This window comes from Strongylocentrotus purpuratus, unplaced genomic scaffold (genome assembly GCF_000002235.5).
Source record: "Strongylocentrotus purpuratus isolate Spur 01 unplaced genomic scaffold, Spur_5.0 spur5_scaffold_9, whole genome shotgun sequence".
Lineage (NCBI taxonomy): Eukaryota > Metazoa > Echinodermata > Echinoidea > Camarodonta > Strongylocentrotidae > Strongylocentrotus > Strongylocentrotus purpuratus.
Genome location: NW_022145615.1, coordinates 26,701,182 through 26,719,383, shown reverse-complemented (window position 1 = coordinate 26,719,383; position 18,202 = coordinate 26,701,182). Strand labels below are relative to the sequence as shown.

At 36.5% G+C, this 18,202-nt stretch overlaps 2 protein-coding genes across 3 annotated transcripts; one reads left to right on the top strand and one right to left on the bottom strand.

Moving 5' to 3' along the window:
* Window positions 1-5,783: 5,783 nt before the first annotated feature.
* Window positions 5,784-8,219, bottom strand: LOC105444258. Its single transcript, XM_011678260.2, has 2 exons — window positions 7,881-8,219; window positions 5,784-6,941 (listed from the first exon to the last, which is right to left on the bottom strand). Exons 1-2 carry the CDS (start codon window positions 7,953-7,955, stop codon window positions 6,594-6,596), a joined length of 423 nt encoding a protein of 140 aa, XP_011676562.1. The 5' UTR covers window positions 7,956-8,219; the 3' UTR covers window positions 5,784-6,593.
* Window positions 8,220-8,799: 580 nt separating this feature from the next.
* Window positions 8,800-16,909, top strand: LOC115920582. 2 transcript variants are annotated; one of them, XM_030976602.1, is made up of 7 exons: window positions 8,800-8,860; window positions 9,330-9,449; window positions 10,587-10,812; window positions 11,626-11,747; window positions 12,286-12,433; window positions 13,165-13,323; window positions 14,871-16,909. In XM_030976602.1, exons 1-7 carry the CDS (start codon window positions 8,801-8,803, stop codon window positions 15,035-15,037), a joined length of 1,002 nt encoding a protein of 333 aa, XP_030832462.1. In that variant the 5' UTR covers window position 8,800; the 3' UTR covers window positions 15,038-16,909. The 2 variants fall into 2 exon arrangements, with proteins under 2 accessions (XP_030832462.1, XP_030832461.1); XM_030976601.1 differs by lacking the exon at window positions 8,800-8,860 and having other exon boundaries at window positions 8,966-9,449.
* Window positions 16,910-18,202: the final 1,293 nt, after the last annotated feature.

Here is an 18,202-nt window from a genome sequence, read left to right as displayed (position 1 = left end):
ATTTATTTTTCTCGAGGGAAAGTTCGTAAATACCCTGTTTTTAATTTTGGTGCTATTACAATTGATGTTGTTGTTATCTTAGAACCACTTTCGAACCGCTTCTGGGGGCTCCGCCCCCTGGACCGAACACCAAATTGCGTCCTGCCAGTGTCACAAATAAGGTATACAATATTATTTATTGCCCAAAACCCAAATTGCCAAAATGCTCATCTGACGACAATAATTGCCCAAAACCCCTGAGCTTCAGGGGCTCCGCCCCCTGTCCCCACGCCAATTCGTGACCTGCCAGTGTCACATATAAGGTATAAAATCATGCTCATCTGACAGTAATTTATTACCCACAACCCCTGAGCTTCCGGGGGCTCCGCCCCCTGGACCCCACGCCAATTCCTGACCTGCCAGTGTCACAAATTGATATAAAACTATGCTCATCTGACCGTTATTTATTGCCCCCTGGACCCCACACCAATTCGTGACCTGCCAGTGTCACAAATAAGGTATAAAATATGCACATCTGACGATAATTTAATGTATAAAGCTCCTGAGCTTCTGGGGGCTACGCCCCCTGGACCCAACACCAATTTGTGTCCTGCCAGTGTCACAAATAAGGTATAAAATCATTTTGGTGCTATTACAATAATGTTGTTGTTATCTTAGAACCACTTTCAATTATAATGGTTCTTTCAATATGGCTATAAACAAACAGGTTAATCAAGCCAGGAGAGTATGGGGTTTTCAGAAGTTAGACTGTATTAAAATATGTGATAGAAAATTCCTTAATAGCTTGCTTAAACTTAACCGTGGCACTGCAAACTGTATGGTTTATGGCGAAGTTGGTAGATTTGCTTTAGCTAGTAAAGTGGAGAAACGTATCAATTTTTGGGGCGAGGGTTAGTCAGGGTAAAACATCTAAGCTTTCATACATTATTTATAGTCTGTTACGTAAGCTACATGAAAGTTGTGATTTTGAATCAAGGTGGATTGTGAAATTTAAAAGTATCCTAGACAAGAGTGGAATGTCAAACTTGTGGGTCGAGGACTCCCCCTTGAACCTTGGTTGGGTTAAGTCAAGTTTATAGATATCGTTTATGCTTTAATTATAGGCTTTTTAAACAGGAAGGTGGTTTAGAGAACTATTTGTTGAAATTGGACGTAGGGATGGCAGTGGCGGATCTAGGAGGGGGCCGGGGGCGGGGCCGTCCCTCCCCCCCCCCCCCTGGCAGAAAAAAGAAGGAAAAAAAGGGGAAAAGGGGGGGAGGAAAAAAAAAAGGAAATAAAAGGGAAAAGATATCAAAGGTAGCAAAATATGCTCATCTGACCGTAATTAAATGCCTAAAACCCCTTGACTTCCGGTGGCTCTGCCCCCTGGACCCCACCTAGGGCCCTAAGGCGGAACCCCTGAGCTTCTGAGGTCTCGGCCCCCTGGAGCTCACGCTGATAAGTGTCCTGCCAGTGTCACAAATAATAAGGTAACAAAATATGTTCATCTGACCGTAATTAAGTTTCCGGGGCTCCACCCCCTCGATCCCACCAGGGGCCCTAAGGCGGGCCCCTGCATGCTTGTCTGACCGTTATAAAAATCCTAAAACCCCTGAGCTTCTGGGGGCTCCGCCCCCTGGCCCCCACGCAAATTAGTTACCTGCCAGTGTCACAAATATGATATAAAATATGCTCATCTGACGATAATTTAATGTATAAAACCCCTGAGATTCGAGGGGCTCCGCCCCCTGGACCCAACATCAAATTGCTTCCTGCCAGTGTCACAAATAAGGTATACAATTTATTGCCCAAAACTCAAATTGCCAAAATGCTCATCTGACTACAATAATTGCCCAAAACCCCTGAGCTTCAGGGGCTCCGCCCCCTGTCCCCACGCCAATTCCTGACCTGCCAGTGTCACAAATAAGGTATAAAATCATGCTCATCTGACGATAATTTAATGTATAAACCTCTGAGCTTCTTGGGGCTCCGCCCCTGGACCCAACACCAATTTGTGTCCTGCCAGTGTCACAAATAAGGTATAAAATCATGCCCATCTGACAGTAATTTATTGACCAAAACCCCTGAGCTTCCGGGGCTCCGCCCCTGTCCCCACGCAAATTCGGAACCTGCCAGTGTCACAAATAAGGTACAAAATCATGCTCATCTGACAGTAATTTATTACCCAAAACCCCTGAGCTTCCGGGGGCTCCACCCCCTGGACCCCACGCCAATTCCTGACCTGCCAGTGTCACAAATTGATATAAAACTATGCTCATCTGACCGTAATTTATTGCCCCCTGGACCCCGCGCCAATTCGTGACCTGCCAGTGTCACAAATAAGGTATAAAATATGTACATCTGACGATAATGAAATGTATAAAACCCCTGAGCTTCTGAGGGCTCCGCCCCCTGGACCCAACACCAATTTGTGTCCTGCCAGTGTCACAAATACTGTATAAAAAAATTCTGACCGTTATTTTTTGCCCAAAACCCCTGAGCTTCCGGGGGCTCCGCCCCTGGACCCCACGCCAATTCCTGACCTGCCAGTGTCACAAATAAGGTATAAAATTTATTGCCCAAAACTCAAATTGCCAAAATGCTCATCTGACGACAATAATTGCCCAAAACCCCTGAGCTTCAGGGGCTCCGCCCCCTGTCCCCACGCCAATTCCTGACCTGCCAGTGTCACAAATAAGGTATAAAATCATGCTCATCTGACAGTAATGTATTACCCACAACCCCTGAGCTTCCGGGGGCTCAGCCCCCCCGGACCCCCACGCCAAGTCCTGACCTGCCAGTGTCAAAAATTGATATAAAACTATGCTCATCTGACCGTTATTTATTGCCCCCTGGACCCTACACCAATTCGTGACCTGCCAGTGTCACAAATAAGGTATAAAATATGCACATCTGACGATAATTTAATGTATAAAGCTCCTGAGCTTCTGGGAGCTACGCCCCTGGACCCAACACCAATTTGTGTCCTGCCAGTGTCACAAATAAGGTATAAAATCATTTTGGCGCTATTACAATTGATGTTGTTGTTATCTTGTTGTTGTTATCTTGTTATCTTAGCTGAGCCCCCGGACCCCCACGCCAATTCCAGACCTGCCAGTGTCAAAAATTGATATAAAACTATGCTCATCTGACCGTTATTTATTGCCCCCTGGACCCTACACCAATTCGTGACCTGCCAGTGTCACAAATAAGGTATAAAATATGCACATCTGACGATAATTTAATGTATAAAGCTCCTGAGCTTCTGGGAGCTACGCCCCTGGACCCAACACCAATTTGTGTCCTGCCAGTGTCACAAATAAGGTATAAAATCATTTTGGCGCTATTACAATTGATGTTGTTGTTATCTTGTTGTTGTTATCTTGTTATCTTAGCTGAGCCCCCGGACCCCCACGCCAATTCCAGACCTGCCAGTGTCAAAAATTGATATAAAACTATGCTCATCTGACCGTTATTTATTGCCCCCTGGACCCTACACCAATTCGTGACCTGCCAGTGTCACAAATAAGGTATAAAATATGCACATCTGACGATAATTTAATGTATAAAGCTCCTGAGCTTCTGGGAGCTACGCCCCTGGACCCAACACCAATTTGTGTCCTGCCAGTGTCACAAATACTGTGTAAACAAATTTCTGACCGTTATTTATTGCCCAAAACCCCTGAGCTTCCGGGGGCTCCGCCCCCTGGATTCCACACCAATTCATGACCTGCCAGTGTCACAAATAAGGTATAAAATATGCAAATTTGACGATAATTTAATGTATAAAACCCCTGAACTTCTGGGGACTGCGCCCCCTGGACCCAACACCAATTTGTATCCTGCCAGTGCCACTGCATTTCTTCCATGCCCCAGAAGGGGCCGTTAAAGAAATAAAAATCATTGTCATTGTCATTGTCATTGTCATCTGGTTGAAGTTGCGGCCAAACCAAACAAAAATAAGAATAAGAACGGACCACTCACTATTTTGGAGAATCTCAAGAATCGGCGTGATCTAGCTTTCCCAAATACGGCCAGGGCTAATTATTGGTCTACCATAAGATTACGAAACTCAACCAAAACTTTCTAAGTTGATGAATTGTATATTTTGATTGTATATCATTTATTTAAAATTCTGCCATTAACAATAATTTATTCCAATCTGGACAAAAAAAGCATATTATGGACTGCCAATTTCACATATTTTCTTTATTTTTCCAATATAATTGATGCCTTATGTTTATCAAAAAGCTAAAGATAACTTGCAAAAAATGTGTAATTGTTAATATCAGGTGGAAAGAAAGGTTTACAAAAATAATGAATCAAGCTTCTTTTCATTAACACATGTCAACACTCTCTGCAAACTCTAACTTAGTCACTGTTTTCAGAGCATTAAATTGAACTGCATTACACAACTGATTCCAATTAAATAAAACCAATGAATATACATATCAATGAGATTTTAAAAACGTGTAAGTTTATACATGACACTTGTTATCTGAATCGTATAAGTTTATACATGACACTTGTTCTCTAAAGCGTATAAGTTTATACATGACACTTGTTCTCTGAATCGTATAAATTTATACATGACACTTGTTCTCTAAAGCGTATAAGTTTATACATGACACTTGTTCTCTAAAGCGTATAAATTTATACATGACACTTGTTCTCTAAAGCGTATAAATTTATACATGACACTTGTTCTCTGAATCGTATAAATTTATACATGACACTTGTTCTCTAAAGCGTATAAATTTATTCATGACACTTGTTCTCTGAATCGTATAAATTTATACTTGACACTTGTTCTCTAAAGCGTATAAGTTTATACATGGCACTTCTTCTCGAAAGTGTATAAATTTATACCAGACACTTGTTCTCTGAATCGTATAAGTTTATACATGACACTTGTTCTCTGAATCGTATAAATTTATACATGACACTTGTTCTCTAAAGCGTATAAATTTATACATGACACTTGTTCTCTGAATCGTATAAATTTATACATGACACTTGTTCTCTAAAGCGTATAAGTTTATACATAACACTTGTTCTCTGAATCGTATAAATTTATACATGACACTTGTTCTCTGAATCGTATAAATTTATACATGACACTTGTTCTCTAAAGCGTATAAGTTTATACATAACACTTGTTCTCTGAATCGTATAAATTTATACATGTCACTTGTTCTCTAAAGCGTATAAATTTATACATGACACTTGTTCTCTGAATCGTATAGATTTATACGAGACACTTGTTCTCTAAAGCGTATAAGTTTATTCATGACACTTATTCTCTGAATCGTATAAATTTATACATGACACTTGTTATCTGAATCGTATAAGTTTATACATGACACTTGTTCTCTAAAGCGTATAAGTTTATACAAGGCACTTCTTCTCTAAAGCGTATAAGTTTATACATGACACTTGTTCTCTAAAGCGTATAAGTTTATACATGGCACTTCTTCTCTAAATTGTATAAGTTTATACATGACACTTGTTCTCTGAATCGTATAAGTTTTTACCAGACAGGAGATGTACCACTGGTATGAATTTGGCGATCCTACTTCAAAGCTGTGGAAAGTTATTGTGTGTATACAGCTTTGTATGTTAAGTTCAATGACCTTTTAACCTTTGAACTTTGTTGAACACGAGTGACCCATATTCGAACTTGACCCGAGTCTACAAGAGATGTACCACTGGTGTGAATTTGGCAATCCTTGATCAAAACTATGGAAAGTTATTGTGTGTACTATGCTTTTAATAAAAAGTTCATAGACTTTTTGACAGTGCCGTAAAAACTGGAAAACAACAACAACAACTTTTGACCTTTCACCTTTGTCGGATATCGCCCATATTCAAACTTGATCTGAGTCTTCAAGAGATGTACCACTGGTATGAATTTCACGATTCTACTTCAAAGCTGTGGAGAGTTATTGTGTGTACAGCATAAGTACAGCTTTGTATATTAAGTTCATTGACCTTTTGACCTTTGAACTTTGTCGACCATGACCCATATTCGAACTTGACCTGAGTCTTCAAGAAATGTACCACTGGTAAGAATTTGGTGATCCTAGCTCGAAGATATAGAAAGTTATTGGGTGTACAACATAATTGTTGACGCCGACACCGCCGGTGTAAAAAGTGACGCCTATGCCTGGCTCCTGCTACGCAGGCGAGACAAAAAGGACATGAAACCATTTTAACGGATATCAACCGATGCCAAAAAACGACATCCGTTCCTCAAGTGTGACAGCCGCATGACGGATTAAACAAAAGTACCATCCGTTACTTGTACATTTTCTGATCCGGCCATGTCTGGCAGCGGAATAAGCTTGTAAGTTTTCAATTCAAAATATTACAGTAATATTAAAAAAGATAAAATTACATCTGTTTAAATCATATAGATTGTAAATCTCATGCAACTAAGATTTGTACTAAGGACCCTCTGGTGAAATTAAAAAGCTCCTCCACTTGTGCTTCACAGCCCCCACCCCCAAAAAATATTACTCCAATTTTATTGAAACCAATAGGCCTACTATTTTGCTCAATTATTTGATAGCTAAGGCAATTACAATGGCCCAATTAAGCTAGGATCTACAAAGCTACTGAAAATAGCTACTGTGCTTCTCTCTCAAACCATTCACTGTTTGAAGAGGAAGTTTTTCTCCAGCAGTCAGTGAGAAAGGAGGGAGAATCACAGAACTAGAATCAATAGTCTCAACCCAAAGCTGTTTCCTGCCCTTTTGTCCTTTGACTGGTACCTTTACCTCCTTCCACTTAGAAGTCAAGGTTCCTGTGTACCACTCGATCTGTAGGGACTTGTCTTCATGTACACTGCGAATGCAGCCAACTTGAGGCCAGTGTGTCGAGTACTCTGGGAGATATGTTGCCACCATGTCTCTCTCCCTAACTTCTGTCCTCTGTTCCTTTACTTTGGGTCCTATGTGAACCTAACAAAAAGAAAAAGAAAGTAAAATAAATAAAATAAGAAAGTGAATTGAAAACGAATAGTGTAGTGCCACTACATACATTATCAGTGATTCAAGACAATTCCTTATGTACACTTTATTTACAACATATAAACATATTATTATAGTAATTCTTTCTGAAACCTAATAAATAATTTTCTTTTATAAAATCAGAAAATATTGTTGAAACTTCTACTATTTTTGTATTTTTTGATTTTCAATTAACCCTAAAAGGGCTGTACGTTCACCGGGATATGTTTAAGGATATTTTTTTTTTGTGCCGGGAGCTTTCATGACTTTATAGCATAGAGTCTTGCGCATCTTTTGATGCCAAATATAAAAAGTTTTGACCATCGGGTAACGTGCAAATTGACGATTTTCCCATTGTCTGTGTATTGTAGCAATTCAATGCAGAAATGCAGATGTGCGATACCTACGATTACGTAAATGCAGATAACTACAATTTTTTGAGGTGCTCACATTGATGTTTAAGAAAAAAAAAAAAACAAGAAACAACAAAAACAACAAAAATTTGGGAAGACTTTTGCAACTAATGCACAAGCGTATAGCAATCACTAGTACCCAAAGCTAATCTTTACCTGACATGACCTGACCCCAAAATACTCGGCATGACTTGTAATTACTGTAATGACTGGAATTATGCAAGGGCTTACATGTATATATATTAGGGGCTAGATCTTGTGTGAAGACTATACAGAGTGTAAATTCTGTTAGGGAATAATGTTGCACTCAAGATGCAATTAAGCTGAGTGTGTTAGTCATGCAGCATTGTAGATGATTTACATTTTTTTTTTTTAGAAAGCAACTCAAGTTGTAAATAACGATTAAAATACATTTAATACTAAATATGGTTCACAATATCTTTGTCTTAATTAAGGGACATATTAATGAAACATGTACCTGTCTGAATGTTTCATCCTCTGTGTTGCAAGCATGCTCCTCAAGCTGTGGTCTGTCAGTTGGTTGTTTGGCCATTATCAGTAGATCGCATATAGGCCATCTCACTGTTGAATCTTCTGTTAAAACACACAAAGGAAATGTATTATAGCCCTGATGTAAGAAACAGTGTGCTAAAATATCAAAGTTTATGATCAGCCAGCTAGATAGGTTGTTATTACCTTCATCCAGTTATATAAACATATAGTGGCAAATTCTTGGAATAATAATCGTTTTATCTAATGATACTATGACCTAATCTCTTGAAAGGTCATATATATATTTTTTTAAAACCCTATATAGCCCGGGCTATGCAGTGTCAAAGGGGGGGGGGTGCTAATTTAGCCCCCCCCCCCCGAGATCTCGCCCCTCAACTGCCTGATCGTGATGAAATCGTCACCTGCAACATAATCTCCAAAATCGTATATTAATCTCTCTGAAAAATATTTTGTTTAATCGATTATGCTAATTATGCTAATTTAAGCATGAAATTAGACCTTTTTTGCTCTAAATCACTCAAAACAGCTCGAAATGTGCTGTTCTTTTGATCTAGACACTCTATGTATTATTCTTAACAAGCGTACTTTAAAAAAAAATCCAGTATCAAAATTAAGTTATGTATTTCATTGTTTTTTTAATTTCTCTGTTTTTCGACCTTTTCATTTTTATTGTTTTTTCAATGAAATTTGTTGGCAACACTTATGCGATCATAACTAGCATAAACGAAATAGATTTCAATCTGTGAAAGCAGATATAATAATACATTTAAAAATATTAGCTAATACACAATTTGTATTGAAATTCTACAAGAAACCACGTTTTTGAGCTATTTTGGGTCCGATGTGCAAGTACATGTACAAAATTATGTGTAGCATAGGAACTGCATGACTGCCTCGACAAGACGCAAGTGTTCCCTAGCCCTTGGGAAAAATGGCTCCTTCAATGTAAGTCTAAACACTAGAGCTGACATTTTCATCTGACATTTTCATCTAGATAAAATGCTGAATTCATTCAATGTTCTATTTTTACTTGTAGCGAAGTAGGTTTTTTTTTTAATGAAACGATGAATCGGACATTAAATTAGATTTATGTTCAGCATAAAAACTCATGAACATCACCCAACCCCCCAATAAAAAGGTTATTGTTATATTCAGCCAACTTACATGTACATGACAAAATGGAGTTTAATCAATGATTGATTTGAGATGATCGAGCTTTCAAGAGTGACTGTTGGAAACATAAATTTTAGCCAAAAAGTTCTAACATTTCTTATATTTTAACTTGAGGGGTCATATTACAATATGGTGAATTATGTAATGCAATGGTGATTGCAGTGAATGAATTGGAATGTTCAGAATCAAACTGGTTATGAGAGCATATATTATCCATTTCTTTTTTTGTTGTAATTTACAGGCACTGAGGGCTCTCGAGCCAACTTTCCAGTTGGCTAGTTATTCAAACAGATGCTACAGGAAAGCCACTCTCCTTTTCGATGCAACTAGAGAATCTACTGGAAAGGATTTGAAACAATGTGTAAGTAAGCTTTAAATTTTTTTTTTTTTTTTTTTACACATTTAAATATCATCTTGAGTAATGAAGGAAAGCATTTTTTTTCTTCATAGAATCGAACAAAACTTGACTTGCGAATGTTCAAAACACCAAATAAATTATAACTTTTTGGTAGAAAATGTATATTATTGCTGAGTAATGAGCTATATGAAAAATACAAAAATTGAGCTGGACTGGATGTCACACATACCACATGTTTTCTGTGCAAATGAGAATTGTGGTTTATTCAGCCGCTATAAGGAGTTTATCAAATCATCACAACCAAAGTAAATAAAGTAATATAGCGCCACCATTGGCGGATACCCTATTCTGACTGGAGGGGGGGGGGGGGGGTTCAATTTCCTGTTCAAAATCTGTGACTGATGCGCAATGGCTGCAAATAGCGACACGGCTTCCGGTGACTTTTTCTGACTTTTTTTGTTTGTCTCGCAACTTTTGAGACCGAGTTCTAAAAATTAACAATAAAATCAACTTTTTGCATAGGTACGTTCGTGTACAAAATACTGCTTTTCCTAAATTGCTTTACAACACTGTTAATTGTGCCTTCTAGTCTTTTTGCCTGACCATACTTGTCTTGAAACTTTTCAAGATACACTTTTGAAACATGAAAAAAATCACATATATAAATGAAAACAATAGATACATAAGTAGTTTATGAAACAATAGAATACAAAAGAATTGATCGGAAATTTCATTATTTATTATTTCAGTATTGTTGCCTATGCTATTCAGCAACTTTAAAAAAGAGATTGAGCTTCATAACTTAATGAAATATTAATGAATATGTTAAAATAGGTATCTAATTTGCATAAATTATAATAAAGTAACAAATTTGTGATAAAAACAAATCTGTATTGACGTCCTTGCAATATTTCGCATTAAGCTTGCACTCAAAGTGAGAATAGGGTTAAAGCAATAGTTTTTTACATATTCAAATCAAACAATAGATGAATTGGGGATTCTTTGCAGAAGAATTGACTTTGATTGAAAAAGTTGATAGTTCATATATATGCAAATAAAATTTGTCTTCTGACAGTGAGCAACAATACTTCACGTGCACTAATAACTACTCTTATTATTTTCATTTGTCTTATTTTATAGTGTTTCATGAAGCTACAAGGACTCTCAGAAGAGGAGCGATATTCACTTCTTCTGGAGGCGACCTTGTCTTTGAATGTTAAAAAGATGAAGGCGGATGCCGATGAACTGAAGGCAATGAAGAGTCTGAAGAGCGTGTTTGCGAAGGGAGTTGGGGCTAAGACGTGGGAAGAGGCGATAGAAAGATACCCAACCTTCACTTCAGAAGCAGCCCTGGAACCCTATGTTGGTATGCACAAATCATGGCTTCGTATAATGTCTATTGAAGAGAATATTGAGCCCCAGCAAGATATACAATAATTGCTATCCTGTATCTCCATCAATCCAAATTTTAAAGTTTAGATGAACTAGTAGGGTTGACTATTCTGACTGGGGGGGGGGGGGGGTCAATTTGGCCCCTGCCTCCCCCGTACACAATCCAGGACTGCCACGTAACCGCTACAAATCACAACCTGGCTTTCAATGACTTTATTGTCTCGCAACTTTTGAGACCAAATTTGCCCCAAAATTGGGACAGTCCATGCTAGAGGTTATGCAACATTACTTAACCACACGTCTAGCCACAATTGACATTTTGCATAGTACGTTTGTGTACAAAATACTGCCTTTTCTAAATTGTTCTATAAAACATGTCAAGTTCAAATGTGGGTCAAAGGCAACAGGTCAAAAGGAAAACAGACTTTCCTTGGGATTCCATTATTGCTAAAGAGTAAACTACCAGAACCCAAAATTCACCTCCTGATCTGCTTATAGGGCCTAAGATGCAGGCAAGACAACGCTTGGCGTTTGCCTTGTTTAATGATATATTATTGAATGTGTTAAAATAGGAATTTAATTTGCATGAATTATAATAAAGTAATAAATGAGTGATTTTTGTAAAAAACAAACATCAAAGCAACATTTCTTTGCATGTGCATTGCTGTCCATGCAAAATTTCCCATCAATCAGACCTTCTGTGGCCAAGATATTGTGGGGGGAGGGGGGGGGGGGGGTCAAATTGACTCCGGAGCTCTATGATCAATGTATATGTATTTTTTTTCAGGTAAAAAGTATACAAAAGGTAACATCCCAGAGGTCTTCCTGGAGCACATCAGCAGGGCCAAGAGAGACATGGACATGAATGCAGACGACATCCCAGCCCTTATGATACAAGAACTAGAAGAGGTATTGTCCCATATTCTTAAGGTTCCAAAGCACTTATTTGTAGGCACTTGGTAATTGAAAGAGGTAAACTGAATTTCACATAAAACAAATCTCAAAATTGTGAGTTTAAAATATCTCAAAGTTGTAATATTGTAATCTATAAGGAACTCAAGGTTAAGGGATTTACATGGAGAATGATCTTATGCTGATGAAAAATCATTGGTAATTTGTCATTGATAACAAAAAACAAACAATTATATTCATGGCATAGAAATTGCAATTTTCCCACAAGTCATATATTACGTACAATGGCACTTTCGCCCAGACGACTGGCATGGAAAACTGCACCCACATGCTATTTCATCCTATTTTCAAATTTGATTTTTCTATTTTGATTCAACATAGCAAATGTTAAGCTGCAGATAATTATGAAAAGGGTATAAATAAAAAAAAACAGTTTCCAGAACTTTGCATTGTGTATATTATCTGGGCTCAACATATTAGAATTATAGTTAATTTATATGTTCTTTCCTTTTTATTTGAATTTCTGATATTACAGGATATCCAGTTATCCTCAACACCATCGGCTACTACCAGAATCTTCCTGACAAAGGACATCACAGCGATATCCAAAGTGGTCAGCCAACATACCCGACACGATGTGCATATATTGCATATTGTCCAGTCCCCAGTAGGAGATATTCAAGGTAACTATATGCATGTTCCATGTCTTTTATTAAATATCTTATGAAGCTGACTGTTATTTCGGTATTCAAAGCAACATAACAAACGTTTTTGTGGTTGTGTAATAATGAGATAGCTGCAGTGTGTGTTAAAAAAATATAAATTATTAAGAAAGAATGTTACCGTATAACTTCCAGTGTGTTAGATTGGCTGCTCGATCTGAATGAAAATTCTTTCTTAAGAAATCCTCCTATGAAGCTCAACATTCATATAAATTTTTGTTTATATCACTTGGATTTTAAATATAATCTTGAGTTCTGGTAATGACAGAAATTAACTTCTGACAGAATCCAATGACATTTACAATGAATGTTCAAAACTTCAAAAAATAATGATTACTGAATGCTTTTGGGGGAAAAAAAACATATAATAGCTGACTAATGCTGAACAAATGAAGATAAGATGCTTGCCATGTGATCTCAAACACATTACCTCCAAAGCAAGCTAATTATATTAATTAGACAACTGCGGAGTAATTGTGAAACAAATGCATTTCTAATGTCTGGGTTTTTATTCCTAAAGAAAAAGGTGCATTCAGAACTCAAAAAATCACATTGTATCTGTTTGAAAAGAAATTGTGCCTCATGTGAAAAATCACATGTATGTATATTCGTTTTACTTCTATAGGAAATTAAGGCTTATTCATACTGTTCTAAGTAGCCATATAAAATGTGCATATATATTTTATCAACAGATGTCAACCATAATGTCTGTATGCAGTATGGTATTGTCGTGTCTAGGAGGAGGGGTGCTGGCACTAGCCAACTCTACATGCCATCAAGATCAGACTTCTACAAATATGCAGTGGAGCATTTCACTTCTATTGATGAAGTGGTTCTTGACGTTGGAGACGGTAAGACATTTTATCTATATACAGATCCAATTAAATTATGATACAGTTTTAGAATAAATGGGTAGATTAAATATATAGAGATACCAATAAAGCAACATGAATACAAAAATAAAATAAAATGTAAGGAAAGGAAAGTTGTGAAATAACGTCCAAATTGTGTAAATTCAAATTGGCTTTTTTCAATTCAAGTATATTTACCTATTTTTCACTATCCATAAATTCTAGACGCATAATAACTGACATTAATAGCATCAAAGTTGCCCAGTGTTGCACAACAAAGATTTTAGTCACGAGATTTGGGGTCGTGCAAAATCATGGTCAATATCAATAAGCAACCCTGTGCCTTGTCGGAAATTTGTGTTAACCCTAACTTTACCGGAAAGGTCTCAGATGGCGCCCCCCCCCCCCAGACAAATTTTGTTGTCAAACCCATTGCATTTTCAGCAATAGCTAGCGCTTCATGATTTTTTTTTCAAGTGTTATAAATCTTATGACACTGAGGTGTTGAAAATCAGACCTTTCATGATAAAAGGTCGAGCCGATTTTTTTTTTTTTTTTTTTTTTTTTTCTTCCAGTTTTCCAGTAGAATGCAAAAAAAAAAAATGTTCATAAAACATTGAAATACATAAGAATTGAAAAATATGCAAAAAAAAGGCATATAAAAACTGTTTGAGAAGAAATGAACTGTGTAAAAGCTTAAAGACTTGAGATGACATTGTGAGCATATAATTTAAAAAAAATCCAAGTCAAGAGAGATATAGAGAGCTTTATATCTTCTCAAAAACTCTGAAACCAAAAACAATTTGGAATGAAACATTTTAGATAGGTTACAAACAGAGATTTTTTATATATATTCTCACCAGGAGAGAAATTAAAACGGTGGTTATTAGAACCGATCGTTAGATATATTGTTTTTAAACAATGGCTCACATATTCACTATTTAAAAATACTTTCCATAGATATTACAATTTGAGACATTCAGATTGGTCTATTTAAACTATAACTCATATGTGTATACCATTTTCGAGAAATAAAATCAGATTTTAAAAATTCTAACAAGAAAATTGAAACGTCAGTGCCAAATTTGGTTACTTAAGGGGTAGGCTCTGAGGCCCCCCCCCCCCCCGCCCCCCCTCCAGTCTTACAAATTTCAAAATAGCCCCATTCAGTAAGGGTTTATGCTTTTTTTTTTTTTTTTTTTTTTATTGATAATGTAAAAGTATTATTTTAGTAAGACAACCAAAAATTTAAAAAAGGGGGTTTATCATTTAAGTAGAAATGTATTGATAAAGAGATGTTGAGCAAATTTAACTCGAAAACCAGCTTTGAAAATCAAAGACAGACTGAACTTTACTAAAGCATTCCATATTGAACTTACCAAAGTAAAATACAAAAATGAACAATATGTAATGCATTTGGTATGGAATTAGGTGCTCGTTTGCTGTGGTTAAAGCCCTTTACCTAGTGTTGCGTCTAATAACTTGGTTCTTCACAAGCTTCACCAGACAAACAAAATTAAATATTCTTTTCTCTATTATATTTTCAGGACTGCTGGCAAGGGTTGCAGCAGAATGTGGACGAAATGGGAGGATGGTAGAGGAGACAACACTGTCCAGCACAGAAATAGAGGCCATGATGGGTGCTGCAGACTCGGAGGAGATTCTAGATGCAGATCTAGTATTAAGCATGGACCAGACGTGTTCTATACCTTAGTGCATTTTGTTTCTCTCATTTCCTCACCTCGATCACTACCTCATTTAGTTCTGAAAAATCTTGTTAAGATATGTGACAAACTAACGTTTTTATGTAAATATTTTTATACAGATATGGCTGGTAGGGTGTTTATATATCATTCTTTTGGCCGCTGGAGTTGTATTTTCATGAGGGAAAATAAAACTCCTTTAGGTAGGCTAAAGAATATGTATTACATACATAACAGGAAATATCTATTATAATATTAGATAACCTTGATTAAGACCAAGTCATGGTTTTTACATGAAAGTCTGAACACGAACAGTTTAATAGAGTCTGATCTACAGTAGATATCCATTGTCTTCGCCTTTCTTCTCTGTGCTTAGCTGTTATTAACGAATATTGTTGATACATGAATACATTGTCTTAGCTCAAGCGCGTATGCTCCTACTGTTATCGTTGACCAGCTGGTCAATATAACCATCCAGATGACCGGGCGTGAACTGTTAACAATAAATTGCAGTCCCCATATCACTTGACATGCTGTGGACCAATCACACCTTAGCAACTCTCTGAGCTATCTAATACAAGTATTTAAGTCTATGTGTAGATGTGTTTTTAGTTTAGTAGATAGGTGGCTGGACTACCGATCATTAGGTACATGTATGTGGTTCAAATCTCGGCCACTTCACTAAGGTCTAGCTTTGGCAAGACCTTAACATACATTTACTACACTCAAACTATGTTGTACCAAAATATGTAGCCTAGTTAAGGTCAGGTAACATACATGCAGGAGCACCTTGCTATATAGATGAGCGCTATACTAGAGTGCAATATTATTATTATTATCTTTTATTAGAGCATATTTTTGTCTTGCCAAGTGAACTTGATTACTTTGAAGGTAATTTCAAAGGCACAGGGTTGGTGAACGTGACTCGTCACCTTATTTATTTTTCTAAAGCATCAACACAAAAACCCACATATTATTATTTTATCAAGGATAAAAACTCGGTCACAACTATTGGGCCCTTGATTTTGTTACCATCTTGTCAAAATGAAACACTCGATCTAACTCATTTCCAAGCATCAGAAGACGGTTGTTGATATCAATGATGTAGTTGGAAGATCATATACTTCAAAGTTATAATCAAGGAATTATCAGAGCTGGAGTCCAAACTGAGGATAATTTATGCAAACATCTGGCAGATTCCAAAGGATAGTCAATAGAATTATTAAACTGCCTTGGTTCTTTGATATTTGATGCGCGATGCCACCAAAGTAAAAGAAAACATTTTAGAGAGGATGTGAACTTTGTGGGTTTTTGTTTGCACAGTTGATTTATTATATCAATAAACATAGAAAACAAATAGGCAATTGTTTAGTAATTATGTACGATGCCACTCTGAAAATCCCATTCCTCAACAAGCAAGATTTCTTGAGATATTGCCTTAAGAGTGTAATAAATATGTACTGCTTCAAGTACAATATTGATCCCTTGCTGATTGCTTTTCTGATTTTCATATTTTATATGGTACTATCAAGAAAATATTTCTATTAAATTAAATCAACCAGAGTAAAGTCCACATGTGTCCACTCATGGAATTAGCAACTTTAAATCTTGTATTTTTGGACGTGTATCTGTTTGCTTACACCTGGTTATACCATTCATGAGCACTTTCTGTGTAACCAATTATCATTATATTGAATACCTTTAATTGCATATGTGCATCCTCTGTAGCAATACTGGCCGCGGGTGTTTCATCGTTAGTTCTTTTGAATCAATGTGCATGTATTCGGAGAGCGCATATATATTTGTCGTGGTTGTTGTGGCATTGAGCCTACTTCAGAGGAAATTGTTAAGCTTTTACTCCAGCTGTAATTACTCCTTGTTATTATATTAAAGTTTCACATCACTTTAAGAGGGTCAATTTGTAGGATCACTGTGTAAGTTTATACGTATGTTTATATGTATAAGTTTATACATGGCACGCACCCTCCAAATCCATGTATAAACTTATACGTTTTGGATGGTCTGTACGATGTATAAATTTATACGTTTTGGATGGTCTGTACGATGTATAAATTTATACGTTTTGGATGGTCTGTACGATGTATAAATTTATACGTTTTGGATGGTCTGTACGATGTATAAATTTATACGTTTTGGATGGTCAGTACAATGTATAAACTTATACGTTTTGGATGGTCTGTACGATGTATAAATTTATACGTTTTGGATGGTCTGTACGATGTATAAACTTATACGTTTTGGATGGTCAGTACAATGTATAAATTTATACGTTTTGGATGGTCTGTACGATGTATAAATTTATACGTTTTTGGATGGTCTGTACGATGTATAAACTTATACGTTTTTAAAGGGTCCATGTCATGTATAAAGTTATACGTCAGAACAAACAGCATGATATACATTTGTATATTTTGCAAGTTGTGTTATTTATAAAAGTGATTGACAACCTATTTTGTGTAAATAATTATTTATTTGTTATCAGTGCATTTATTTGTATTGCCAAATAAAGAAACATGGATTACATTTCAACTGCAAAAAGCATCATTAATTAATTATTTAAGTGTATTGTGTTAATGTTTGTATAAATGCGATGTCTTTCTACTACTGCATGAGAAAGAGAGAATTTACTTTTAGTGATTTCATAAATACTTTAATGAGGAAAGCGAAGGAGTGAAAATGAGAAAGTTAAATATACAGCGAAAATGTCATATAAAGTGTGATGGAGGTGATAGTTGGCTATACCATGAGAAAAGCAAAGCAGTGGAGGCTATAAGCCCTATAAATGAGAGAGTTCTCAAATTATAAGGATTTGGCATGTAATTTGATTTGAATCTGGATTACCCAAGTCCAGATTGAAATAATTCTCTGTTCATTTCTTTGACGTGTATACTTTTAATCTGTTTCTCTTGCACATTCGCGCTGCAACACTCACAATTCAACTTAAAATTTGCCAACTTTAAAAACTTGTTGAAATGTATAGTACTGTCATGATTAAGACATATCGCCCATCACATGAAGTTACCCAGCTAGCTACCTATATTTCACGATTGTGCAATCGGGTCTTTTTTCGGTCTTGTATACGATATACTATTATACTTCACCAAGCTCCCTCTAGATATTTCTCTGAAATCTGATTAAATATCCATTTGAAACAT